A 14,020-nucleotide genomic window follows, 5' to 3' on the forward strand; every position below is an offset into this window, starting at 1 on the left:
ATATGTAAGTTTTATATATATAAATGTATCAAATGTAGGTTAATTTGCACATATTTAATTTGCTGAAAAAAAAGGTATTTAATAATTTTGTCCGGCTATTTGTGTAACGAGGCCTTATATAATAGTGTATGGGCTTATATCATGATAGGCCCAATACCTTTGTGTTATAAAGCCCATTTTATATTTGTTTGATTTGCTCTTACAGAGCCTTGTTACCGGCGAAGATGACCGCTGTACAACTGCCGAAGCACAAGGTACATGTGCTGGAAGGACACGCCGGAGCTGTTTTGGCGGCGAGGTTCAATAGCAACGGCGAGTACGCACTGAGCTGCGGCAAAGACCGTACCATCCGGCTATGGAATCCTCATCGTGGAATTCACATCAAAACTTACAAAGCTCACGGCCGTGAAGTCCGGGATGTCCATGTCACTCAGTAACATTCTTATCTTTTCCTACTTCTCTCAATTTTTTTAGTATCTGTAGAGTTGCGTTTTGCTGTCTATTATATTGTGAATTGTTTATGTAATTTTCTTTTGAATATGCATTTGAACAAAATCAGCCTAAGGATCATCATATGTTCAGCTGAAGAACATGAGTAATCACATTCTTTTGTACTGGTTCTTCATTACATTACAATATAGATGGTGGAAAAAGCTTTCTTCTTTTTGTGTGTGTTATGTCGTTTTTACTTGTTAAATTGTATTTGGTTTGAGCCTTGAGGAAAGGTGAGGGGATGGAAAAGATAGGTGGGGGGAGCTATTTGTTTACTTCTTGGGGGGTGATGTTTTAGAATTCTCCGTTTCGTCATACATTTTGATGTTGAAACTTGAAAAGTTGAGTTTTTGAAGTTGTGATTTTTGGAATTGGAAGTTGTATTTGGACATGCATTTTAGTGGGGAAAAAGTTTGAAGTTTTGTTAGCGGAGGTCCCAAATATTTGAAGATCAAATTTTTAAATTTCATGCCAAACAGACAATTGAAGATAATTTTTCAAAATTTATGACCAAACGCTAGCTTAGCCTTAGCTATTTGGGATGGTTGGAAAGAGAGTAAAAGATCCCTCCCTTTGTTTTAAATGGAATGTCTAATGTTGATTTCTCAGGTAGGTGAAGAAAGGTTAAATCCTGCATTGCGTAGTATTTGTTGAGAGAATGTTTAGTCGTACAGTTTCAAAAAGAATGTATGGTCACGTGTAAGCTTTTTGGTTTTCTAGAATAAACTAGAGAAAATTGCTTGGACAATTGTTAAAGGGGTTTCCTTGTAGAACCATATATATATATATATGTATGGTCATTCAATTTGAAACAAGGAGGGAGTTTATATATTTCTTCCTCTGTATCCACCTTTGGAGGGATTGAAAAAAGCTGAATATTGAGAGGTATCTAATCCATCAACATTTTCACTTATCCTCCTCTTTTACCTACACCAGAAATATAAGAAAAAGAAGAGAACCTACACCATTATATGATTCTATACAAAAGCCATACATTCTTATTTACAATTAGAGACCTCATGGGTGCTCCAGAAAGAAACTAAAGGTACATTCTCCATCCACCCTTCCTCATTTATTCCAATCAAGCATGGTGTTAATGCATAAGAAGATCCATGGCTTTTTTACAAAAGCTGGTGAGGAGAACCTGAGCCTGAGTTCTATTCCTATTTAAACTAAATTTTCTTAGGCAGAGTGTCCCAGGTTCAGCACCTGAAGATATAATATGAGTTACTGTTTCATATTGCTGCCAAACTTGGTAAAAAGCTTATTTTTTGTTCATCAGTAGTAAAAGATATTATTAAAAAGAAGAATAGTAAGCTAGTATGCCAAAACGTAGTTACAAATTGTGCATCCATATCTTTTATAAAGACCAGGTAGTACCAAAAGCTAACAAAGAAAGAGTTCTAAACTTAAGGCCAAGTATAATAGTATGTTTGTTGATTTACCTTCAAAACCTTTGTAGTTTCTTTCTGTCCATATTGTCCATCAAATAGCAATAGGAATCGTGTTCTATATTCTTTTTGTGTGAATGCGTAGTATCTCTCTGATCCAGCTCTTCAAAATCAAGCTACCCCCAGAATCCCATAGAGCTTTTACAGTGCAAGAACAAATGACTGAAATCTTCAGGATGATCTTCGCAAAGGGGCATCTGCTACAAAGTTGGAAATCACATCTTTGAAGGTTTGTTTGAGTGGTTTAGACTTCTCCAACCACTAACCAAGTGAAACAAGTACTTTCAGGGGCACGTATGTGCCAAATCTTCTTCCAAGGCCAAAATATCTCATGTCAAAAGCAGATAGCAACTTGTAGCATGATTTGTCTGAAAAGTTACCATTTGCTTGACCCCTACAGGTAACGGAATCAATCGTTAATTGGTTCGGAGTAGTTTTATTAATCATCAAGTTTCTTCTTAGAAAGAGATCCCTTCCTTGAGCAGTACTCAACTCTCTAAGCATTATATTGAGAAGATATGTTGTAAGGCTCGAAACAAGTCTTTTAAAGGAGAGTGCCCCAACAAGCGCCTTCACAAAAGCTAATTTCCCTTCCGTTTCCAAGTGAGAAACCACAATATCATTAAACTTGCTACGAAATGAATACATGTGCTTCCTGCTTCCTGTCTAAAGTCAATATACAGATTAAAAAAGGCAAAAGTTAATGCAAAGAACTAAACTTTGTGTGCATTTATATGTTTATGTTGGACATTATATCTTTCTTTAGAATCAAGTGTTCAAGTCTCTACAATTTAGATTATGCGGTTTGATATGCTTTTGGCCTAATTCCAAAGTCTTTTTAATGATGCAAAATTTTTGATGGCTTGCATGCTTATACTGTTAATATTGTAGGGACAATTCAAAACTTTGTTCATGTGGTGGCGATCGACAAGTATTTTATTGGGATGTCTCAACAGGTCATGTCATTCGCAAATTTCGTGGCCATGACAGTGAGGTTGATACAAATTCTTATTCCTAAATTCAAAATGCAAAGAAAGCTTCATTGAAAAATTTTAACGAGTATATACATGAAGGTCTGTTCAAATCAGTTGGTAAATACTACATGGAGGCACTTTGTTACCTTTGTCCGAAAAAAATACTATATGGATGCAGATCTTTTTCAAAAATAGATTGTGAGAAATTATCAGTTATAGCCATTAAAACAATATGTGGAAAAGTTCTGCCACTACCATCACTTAGTATTGCCATGGGCTATCACTATCCGCAGATAGAAATTAATGCAGCCTTCTATAACTAATCCTATCATCATTAATTCACCATCACCACTCCAGCACTGCCTAGTATAGCTTTAGTGCCAACCTATATTTCCTGAAGCTGCTGCAACTCAATCATCTACCTTGCATCTAACTGATTCAGCAGTGCATCCACTGCTTGTTTAACAGTTTCCTCTTTTCTGTGCCAGGTGAATGCTGTGAAGTTTAATGAATATGCTTCTGTTGTAGTATCAGCAGGATATGATAAATCATTGCGTGTTTGGGATTGCAAATCTCGCAGCACTGAACCAATTCAGGTAATTAAGTTCCCTTTGATTTGCAAGATCTATCTGGGTAAACATCTTCAGTAGCACTAAAAGTTAGGATTAAGCTTCTGCAAAACCAAATAAGTCGGATATGAGGAAATAAATTGGGTGGACAATCAAGTGTGCAATCTCTTACAGTGTTTCAGATGGAAGGAAGGACTTGTCCCACAATTGAACTCAAAAACACCCATCCGTTGCTTCCTTGGGAGAGTATTTTATCTTCTAATTCAATGTCCCGTAACACTGCATAAACCAGTTGATCTTTGACTGGCAGGACTGTACAGGAAAAACTTACAAGGGGAATAAACTCAATATGTAGTATAAGATGCAATCCATGGACTATTTTTAGTGTCAACCTCCACAATTAATCAAACGAGACCAAGGAAAATGGACTGGAGGGGAGAGGAGAGGAGAGAGAGATTTATAAACTGAAACATCAATCTCCTGAGAAATGTTTGGCCAAGACATGCTAGATTCCACCAAATGAATATATGGAACCGAATGAACATGTCATATGATGATAATAGAAGCTATAGAGGGTGTTTATGCTTGCCTTGCTCTTTGTCTGGACATTCAAGACAGGGGTCCATTTATTTGACCTACAGACAAGAATTTGACTCAATGAGAAATTCACTATGGACTGTTGAATTAGCCTACTTGGGTGTCGAGAAAATTTCAATTTTACTCCTTTATTACGAGGCCCTTGGTGCCATCTTTTGTTTTTCCTTTCTGGTCTTTTAACAGATAACATATTTGAGCTGGTTTGTTTAATTTGCAGATCATTGATACCTTTCTAGATAGTGTGATGTCAATTTGTCTCACAAAAACTGAGATAATTGCTGGAAGTGTTGATGGAACAGTTCGAACATTTGACATCAGAGTTGGTAGGTATGTACTACTGCCTATATTCTAACATTGTTAGTTCCTTTCTCTTTTCTGTTCTGGGATGTTATATTCGAAAAAGATTGTTAGGTAATGTAATGTATATGTTCTCTGTAGAGAGATATCTGATAATTTGGGTCAGCCTGTCAACTGTATCTCTCTTTCAAATGATGGCAACTGTATATTAGCAAGTTGCCTGGATTCAACCCTTCGACTTCTGGACAGGTAATTTCTTTTGCAAATCTGTCATCTTGTTTCCGTTTTGCTTTTGGTAGCCTTGTAATTCATACTGTCTTGCTTCTAATTGCTTTCAACAGGTCTAGTGGCGAACTATTGCAAGAATATAAGGGCCATATTTGCAAGGTTAGGATGGAAACCTGGTTCCAAGTGGTGGTCTATTGTTCTTACAGGCTACAACAATTATCTCCTTCTTCTTTTCTTGATTTTTGTCTACTTTCCTGGTAAAACAGTTAACAGTGTAATAGTCACTGACCATTCTGTTAAACTATTTTCTTCTTGTAGTCTTTCAAAACGGACTGCTGTCTTACAAACAGTGATGCCCATGTTGCTGGCGGCTCGGAAGATGGCTATATCTACTTCTGGGATCTGGTCGATGCGTCAGTTGTATCCAGCTTCCGAGCACATGATTTAGTGGTAAAGTATTTATTATAGATGCATCTAGCAAACTAGCTACAAAATATATTCTATTTTCTGGAAGATCCCAAACCAGTTAGGAAATATCATTCTATTCTCTTGATCGTGACCTTATTCTATACTTTTGTGCTATCTACTTCTGCTGCCCCAGATAGCATTGTCTTTCACATTCGTCATAATCATTCACTTCTAGTACAATCTGTTGGAGCCCATTAAGATTAATGTTTCTTTTGATAATTCAAGTCACAGTATAATATGTTGAGATGAGCTTAAATGGAAAGATATAATTGGTGAGGATTCGTAACCAATCCAATCTCGGGTTTGGGGTTGAGGCGTAGCTGCAGTTATTGTAATTGCTCAAACCACCAAAGCACCTTCCAATTACATCCCAGTTATTTCATAATATGAACTTCCTCGCTAGCCAAGGAGAAAAGGTCATTTGTAGTTTTTCTTATTTTTTAAATGGATCGAGGAGTTAAATAATCAAAAGAACCTTGTTAGTATGCTTCATAAGGATATTGGTGACATGTACTCAAGCTATTCCTACCGAAACAGGTAAAAGTACCCACTAAGAAAAAATAGAGAAAGGTAAAAATTGGAAAAGGAAAAAGGCTTTAAAGATAGAAGTTTTGAATGCTTCAAACATCCTTTATCCAATATATACTTACAGATAGGAGTCATAGGACTCAATCTGTTTGCCCCTACATCAATAAGCTCCATTCCAAACTGTTAGCATTCATATGAAACAGCATTCAGTTGCAGCATGCTGCGTATTATGGACTTCATTTAGCATAAAATGCACTATACGTGGTTATTCTTTGATCCTCATAAATTCCTTTTCACCATCTTCTTACCTTTCCTTGGAGTTGTTTTCTCATTGACAACTAAATAAGTTGTTATCATCTAAAAATAGTACAAGCCAACCTACTGAAGTAGAAAGAAAATCCCTTTTGGACAATATACGAAATATAATCATGCATTACTGCTCTCTTAACCTTCTCACTGATCAGTACTTTCCAGTTCACTCTGATGATTTCTTGATCCCATTGTGCATGAGATTTTCAGGTGTTACATGTTCAAACGCCTCTATCAAGTGCCCCGACATGCTATAGGAATGATACAAAAACTTAACTAATTTGGGGTAATTTCAATGTGTGATGCTTCCTTGCAGGTAACTAGCGTAAGTTATCACCCAAAAGAAAACTGCATGATAACTTCTTCTGTAGATAGCACAGTCCGAGTTTGGAAAGCATGAGATATGGAACAAAAAACGCATCTGATCTTTTCCTGACAACCTCACATGAAGGAAGATGTGTACTCAAATCAAACCAACAGTTTATGAGAGAAAACTGCTCACTAAGTTGAGCATGAGAATTACCTCAATGCCATCACAAAGGTGTCAATCTGGGTTTTATACTTGCAATGGGTGAGTTTGATTCTTTATATTTCAAGTTAACTACTATGTATCTGGTGGTTCTGTCGTGATCGTTCGTGTGATATAGTTGTGTTATAGACATTATTTTTTATCATCTGATTTCACCTTTTCTCCCCCCATATGTGTTTTGGGGAGGGGGTGGTGCTTTTCAGATAGGATGATGTAGCTTTTTCGAAAGTATCCCTTTTCACTTGATTATGTAACTCCTCTAACTCAATGATAAATATAAACAAAGATTTAGACTACTTAAACATTTCATTTTAAAGGTTTTTTCATCATGTACTGTTCGAATCAATGGCGAGTATATCGGTGGTGAGAGATGTAGGGGTAGTATCCCACTCCATCGAACCATGTGATCTAAGCAAGACAATGAGCAACCTGATTTATTGATTTCTTAACATGCAACATAGAGAAAAACGATAAACTCTTGGAGAAGAGTTCTATAATCAAAATACTAAAGCATCAAAGTACGAGTAATTCACCATATTTGCAAATTACATAAGTATGATACAGATATTGATTACAAAATTAAGATTTGACTTTGATTTAATATTTATCTGATTTTCTTGAAGGATAAACTAAAAAAACAAATAGTAAAAATATTATCAGATTCACCATATATGATTAAAAAATAATATAAGCATCACCTATAAATTAGTCTACTATTGAGCCATATGATCAGTCGTGTTTAAATAATATCTATATTACTTAATTTGTTATGTCGTCCAGTACTAATATTTTATTCTAGTTAAATTCTATCATCCAATAAAAGACAAGTACCTTATTTTTGTGACATAAATGTGATCTTATATTATATTATATATCACTTAAAACCAACCAGTAAGTTAAAGTCAATATTATAATAATATCGTAGTAGGTAGGCTTGGAATATTTTTAAGATATTTAACTTAACGGTCAGAAGTCTGTATATAATATAGCACTAACATATAAAATGGAGATTGTATATAATATTGCACTAAAATATAAAAGATAATCTTGGACAAATAGAAAGAAAGACTTTTTTGTTATTATTGTTGACTGTATATCTATCGTTATTATTTTTTAATGCGCATAAAATAAATCTTATTCAATATAATGTGTTTCAAATAATATCAAGTGAATCAACTTTTGATCGAGAAATTAAAAAAAATCTAAAATTTCACATATAAAATATTATTTTCTCAATCAATTCGAATCTAAAAAAAAAAATGATCGATTTTGTCACATGTCAACTTACTAAATATTGGACCGTTACAGCTGTTTTATTTTTGGCAATATATTATATGGTGCCTAAATTAGCTCACCTTTTTACACTTCTTGTTTTCTTTTGGTCTTATAATATTAATATTCCTTCTACTCAATCATATAACAATGAGCAACTTTTAGCACTAAAAAAAAATTATTACTATAATTCCCTTTGCATTAAAATAGAGTGCAAAGGGACCTACCAAATATAGTGATGAACGAATTCTTTTTATTTTTAGTTAAATATTTTGAGTTTTAAATCAAAAAATTGATTATATTTAATTTAAAAATTTTATTAATTTTTACCTTTCGATTATATATTTCAAATTTTATATTTAAGGATCAATTATACTTAAAAATTTTATTAATCAGATTAGTAACTTTTGATATCGAATATAAACCAAAGGCAAAGGTTGAGTTATTCCGAAGGGAACTGAAAATGCCAAAAAAAGCTTTAGCATTGTGGGAATAATATATAAGTATAAGAATAACATTTTTCGGGAAAATTATAATCGGTGAGATCTAAAAGGATAAAATATGAGTAAATTTTATCATTATCTCAAGTAGAATTCTAGAAAGGCTGTTTTCGAAGGATCATCGGCTCAAATGCATCAAATCAAGTAAAAGAAGAAGAAAACAATGAACGAAGCACAATCGTTAATAAGAAAAACAGTGTAAACTCTATGAGAAAGAAACAATAACAACATCAAAACGTAATATATAAGTAAATCATGCACAAAATAATATAAAAATTCCTTTATAACTTTATATATTACTAATACGTGCATAATTCTAACCAGCAGTGTTCTAGTTGAGTATAAGGATCATTAATAGTTTTATTCGTAATTAAGCAACAAAGTGGCTGTAGTTTAGTGGTAAGAATTCCACGTTGTGGCCGTGGAGACCTGGGCTCGAATCCCAGCAGCCACACTAAACTTTTTCAATCTTATTTACTCCGTTTCATTTTATGTGGCACGTTTTGAGTAATATTTTTCCGACATAATCAACATTAAAATATGAAGGTTACATTGAAGAATGTAAGATTTACACTTTATAAGTTCAAATATTGAAGTTTATATAGAGAGTAAGATTTTTATTTGAAGAGTTTATTATTTAAAATTCTTAATTTCGAATTCATTATATATTCAAATTGGATGTAGTAGTTTTTTATCGATTTTTCTACATAATTTTATATTTCACATTTAGCATATTAGATTCAGATGAATACAATAGAACTACATCGGAAGCATCTTGTTCACAAAAATTTAGCACATATACCATAATAACAACAACTAATAAGATAAATGAAATAAGAACTCTATATACTGATATTTCTCTATTCAAACCCTTTTTTGTGCTAATATTATATTATACAAGAAAAAAAAATCTAAAAGAGAAAGTGTCTAAAGATCTACAATTTATATTTTCTTTTTATATTGGTATAGAAATCTCCATTTTCTATAACACATGTCATATTAGAATTTAAAACTATGAAGAACAGAATATTCGTATGCTAATTTCTAATTTTTTAAAGAATATTTTTAATATAAAAAATATTTTAAATGTTTCAAATTGTCACAACCAAAGGTAACATGCTTTCCTTTTCATTTTATTTTATTTTATTGAGTTGTGGATTTTTTATTTTTTTTTGTGTGGGGGGTTGGGGGGGGGGGTTAAATAAAAAATCTTTTTTAAATAAAGAATAAAATAACTAAAAGGAAATGGATTCATTTCTTTAATTTAACCAATGGAAATCACTTTCTTTATTAACAAGAGAAAAATAAAGACAAAGAAACAATTAAAACAATTATGATTTATGCTTTGCAAATATATTTTAGGATAAATCGTGCCAATTGTTGTTATACATATAAATATATAGTGATATACTAAAATATTACTTTTTATTTTTCCCACTTTCTAATAAAACTGATCTTTTATACGAAGAGTTTTAATTTTGAGATCTTTAAATAATGAAAAAATATTATTTCATCATTGTTTTACAAGTCTACGACTCTTGTTATTGTTGGTAACTAAAATATTATTATAACTTTTCACTTTCACAAAAAAACTATTTACAATCATTGATTTGTCTATTTATTGAGAATTGAAAGTGAATTATATTGTACTTATAATATTAGAAATGTTATTATTTAATTGATTATAAAGTAAATTACTTCAACTTTATCATTCAATGATTATCATATAAAATTATCATCCAAATAATCTAAACCCCAAAGATTTGTTAGGTCTCAACTAAACCATGCCAAGTGTAAGAAATTTATTGGGAACTTTATAAATACAATGATTTACACTTACTTTTTTCCTTTCTCAAATTGCACATCAACCCAAGTTTTAGTTTTTGGAAACAATTTACTTTTAAATTCAGCCTTTGGTTTCAAGATTTCAAAAAAAAGTAAATTTATTAAAAAGAAGTAGAAATAATGTTTTACAACTTTTTAGAAAAACCAGTGAAATATGAGCATGTGTGATTCATTAATCATATACATAAGCCCCTTTTGCTTGCTTGGTTCTTAAAATTGACAATATATCACAAACTTTCCCCTTTTTCCCCACTTTTTAAGGATCTATGGGAACTTTCATGCATTTGATTAAAAGTAGTTAGGTATATTTAATTTAATTAAATAACATAAGAAAAGTTTGTAGGTGGCCATGGCAAATTTCTTGTGACTTAACTCTTAAGTTGTGCTTTTGGAAATAATAAATCAACAAAGGAAGGAAAATGATGGAGAAAGTAATTAATTAGTTCATTTCGTCCAACGAGAGTTATGGTAAAGTTATAAGTATTCTTTCTACTTTTAACATCAGTTGTGGTAAAGTTATAAATATTCTTTCTACTTTTAACATCTTTAACTAGAGGTTTTGAGTTTTAATTGACTAGATATATAGAGTCGTTTTTGTTAGAGAACAATTTATTTTATATATGAGATTTTTTTATACAAATTTAAATGTAATCGAATTCTGACGTGAATATCGAACATGCAAACAAAAATTTCTTTCCTTTTTCTAGTAGGTTATATGAAGTTTAGAGGGCACTGATTTTTTGCACTTCTTTTCTTTCCTAAAATGGAAACTCAATAGTAGTATGTATACTTATTATTTTATTTCCTTTATAGGAGTACAATATTCTAGCACATTAGTGAAATTCATTGTATATTTCTTTGTTACTAGAAGTATAGTATATTTATTATCTTTATGTAATGGAAAATATAATTTAAGAAAACTAAACAAATAGAAAAAAAAATTCATTTCTCATTCACACTACTTTCATTTAATAAAATCCCAACAATATTTAATCTAAAATACTAGTTAGGAGATTTAAAGAAATTTCTTTAATCAAAGCAAATCAGCAATAATCACAACTCATGTAATTAATCATAAAAAACTCTTGCAATACAAATAAATTTTCTTTTTACATATTCAAATTTGGACCCTCTCTACAATATTTTTCCTTTTTATTTACCTTACTTTATATATTTAAAAAAAGACATGATTGATATTTATCCTTCACTTTTAACATATTAGATAGTTCATAGAGTATGGTAGGTCAGCTCAATTGAAAGCAGACAAAACTAGAAACTAACAAACTCTCATTTGATTGCAACTTGTTGTTTTTTGGCTTTGGTCGGTGGTAGTGACATTGAATTGGACTACAAAATTGTCACAATTCAATTGAAATACGGTTTCTTTCGTTTCAATTTATTTATTTAATTTTGACGTAAGATAGAGTTTAAAAACGAAAGAATTTTTTTTGAATATTTATAATTTTAAGGTAAAGATATTGAGAGTGTATTATAATGTTATTTAATTTTATGATCTTAAACATGTTTTTAAAAAAATTCGAGTTATAGAGTTGTAGTATCCATGAGGTTTCATAATATAATTTTAGAAAACTCAAGTGTTTGATCAACTTTTAGGACGAAGAATAAGTATTTTTGAATAGTTACAAAAAAATGTTTTTCAAAAATTAAAACACTTTTAGAATATTGGTCAAACACAAAGTGAGTCGAATTATAAGTATCCTTATATTTTAGTAGAGTTTTATATGATTCTCAAATTAAAAATCTAAATTTGCATTTCATAATGGTTTAATTATATGATTAATTATTTATCGTTTAAATAATACCATTAAATTTGTATATATGATTTAATAACATGCGAGTTGAATATTTGATCAAATGATAAGATTGTAATGAACTAGTTTGTAAGAAATAGATAGTAAAACAAATAATTAAGCGATATGAATCAAAATATAGACATAATTATGTGTTATCAACTTGAGAGCTTAGTAGCCTAGAGAATTATCACATAATAATAGTGTAAGAATAAAACTCAAGTTGATGTCATTCAACAGTGAAATAAGATAATATTTATAATTATTTGTCAAATGACGAGATTCATAAAATATGTCCTCTTAAAGCGTATTAAAAATCTATCAATTTCTTATTATTGCTATTGAAAATGGTTGGTGAAAATTTAATCATTTTCGATTAACGACAAAACTTTTAAATTACTTCAATATTATCTATATTTTGGTACCGCCTTACAGTGTTAAATGAGCTCTTTGAATTTCTAGTATGTATATTAAATATAAAGTTTATGTAAGTAAATATTTAAAGGTGATATGAATCTTTTATATTATAATTATATGATTAATTATTTATCGTTTAAATAATACAATTGAATTTGTATATTTGATCTAATGACACGCGTGTTGAATAATTGACCAAATAATAAGATTGTAATGAACCAATTTGCAAGAAATAAATAGTAAAACAAACAATTAAGCGATATGAATTAACATATAGGTATACAATGGTATGTTCTCAACTTATGAGAGCTTATAGTAGCCCAAAGAGTTATCGCATAATAATAGTGTAAGAATGAAATTCAGATCGTTATTATTCAATAATGAAATAATAAGATAAAATTTGTAATTGTTTGTCAAATGACGAGATTCATAAAATATGTCCTCTTAAAATACATTAAAACCTATTAATTACTCATTGTCGCTATTGAATAATGACTTGTTGACAATTTGATCGTCTTTGTGTAACGACAAAAAGATCAAATTATTTCAATTTTATCCATATTCTGGTACCGCTTCTACAAAATTCAATGAGCTCTTTGAATTTATTGTACATATATTAAATAAATATAAAGTTTATGTAACTAAAATATTTAAAGGTGATATAAACCTTTATTTGACGTTTAAATAATATAATTGAATTTATACATATAATTCAATAACATGTTGATTGAATATTTGACCAAATGATAAAATTGTAACGAATTAGTTTATAAGAAATAACTAGTAAAACAAATAATTAAGCAATATAAATCAAAATATAGGTATACAATTGTGTGTTATCAACTTGAGAGCTTAGCGGTCTAAAGAATTATCACATAATAATAGTGTAAGATTAAAATTTAGATCGATGTCATCCAAGAGTGAAATAAGATAAAATTTGTTATTGTTTGTTAAATGATAGATTCATAATATATATCTCCCTTAAAACATATTAAAAACCTATTAATTACTAAATCGCTATTGTATAATGATTGTTGACAATTTTATCATCTTTGCGTAACGGCAAAATGTTAAAATTACTTCAATCTTATCCATATTCCGCTACCGCCTCTACGGAGTTAAATGAGCCTTGTTGAAACGCTCGACATTAATAGAACCATGACAAACTTCTTACGAATTAATGTGTTTTTCTTTAGTGACCTCTAGAGTATTATTACTCATTGACTCAAATTTGGCCCGTCACTTTTATCACGTGTCATCTTCTGATTCATCCACCTATTGCTTTCAGAATTTACCCCATACAATAATTTTTTATATATTATTATTACAACATTGGATATGTTAGAACTTTTTTTTTATTTTCCTTCTTTCTCTTTACACGTAAAATCATATATTCAAATATAAACGTTAGTTAGATTGATCTTACAATGAAATAAATTATTATAAAGAAAGATAAATAAAAATTAAAATAGTAGTGCGATTGAGCAAATATTATCGTAGATGTCGGTGTATTCAAAATAATTAAAAAGTAAAAAAACAAGGAATTTTTGAGTTATTGATTATGATTTATAAAATTATCTAAATTAAGAAAAAGTTCATATATAAGTTAGTTTTCACAAAATTATATAAGTTTCCTACTTATTACTCCTCCTTAAAAAATTAAATATATATTGAAATAAAATTCAATTAAAGTCAACCTGATTTTCTGTAAAGCAATATAATAATATTAACAA

The 14,020-nt window shown here is 30.3% G+C and overlaps 1 protein-coding gene and 1 non-coding gene across 2 annotated transcripts; both read left to right on the forward strand.

Moving 5' to 3' along the window:
- The first annotated feature begins 185 nt into the window (after window positions 1-185).
- Window positions 186-6,744, forward strand: LOC107002924 (WD repeat domain-containing protein 83). The gene is made up of 8 exons (XM_015201132.2): window positions 186-433; window positions 2,835-2,937; window positions 3,406-3,513; window positions 4,301-4,410; window positions 4,522-4,629; window positions 4,722-4,767; window positions 4,927-5,058; window positions 6,230-6,744. Exons 1-8 carry the CDS (start codon window positions 225-227, stop codon window positions 6,311-6,313), a joined length of 900 nt encoding a protein of 299 aa, XP_015056618.1. The 5' UTR covers window positions 186-224; the 3' UTR covers window positions 6,314-6,744.
- Window positions 6,745-8,596: 1,852 nt separating this feature from the next.
- On the forward strand, window positions 8,597-8,668 carry TRNAH-GUG. The gene has a single exon. It is a non-coding gene; the product is annotated as a tRNA-His (tRNA).
- The last annotated feature ends 5,352 nt before the right edge of the window (window positions 8,669-14,020 follow it).

Source organism: Solanum pennellii, chromosome 11 (genome assembly GCF_001406875.1).
Source record: "Solanum pennellii chromosome 11, SPENNV200".
Taxonomy (NCBI): Eukaryota; Viridiplantae; Streptophyta; class Magnoliopsida; order Solanales; family Solanaceae; genus Solanum; species Solanum pennellii.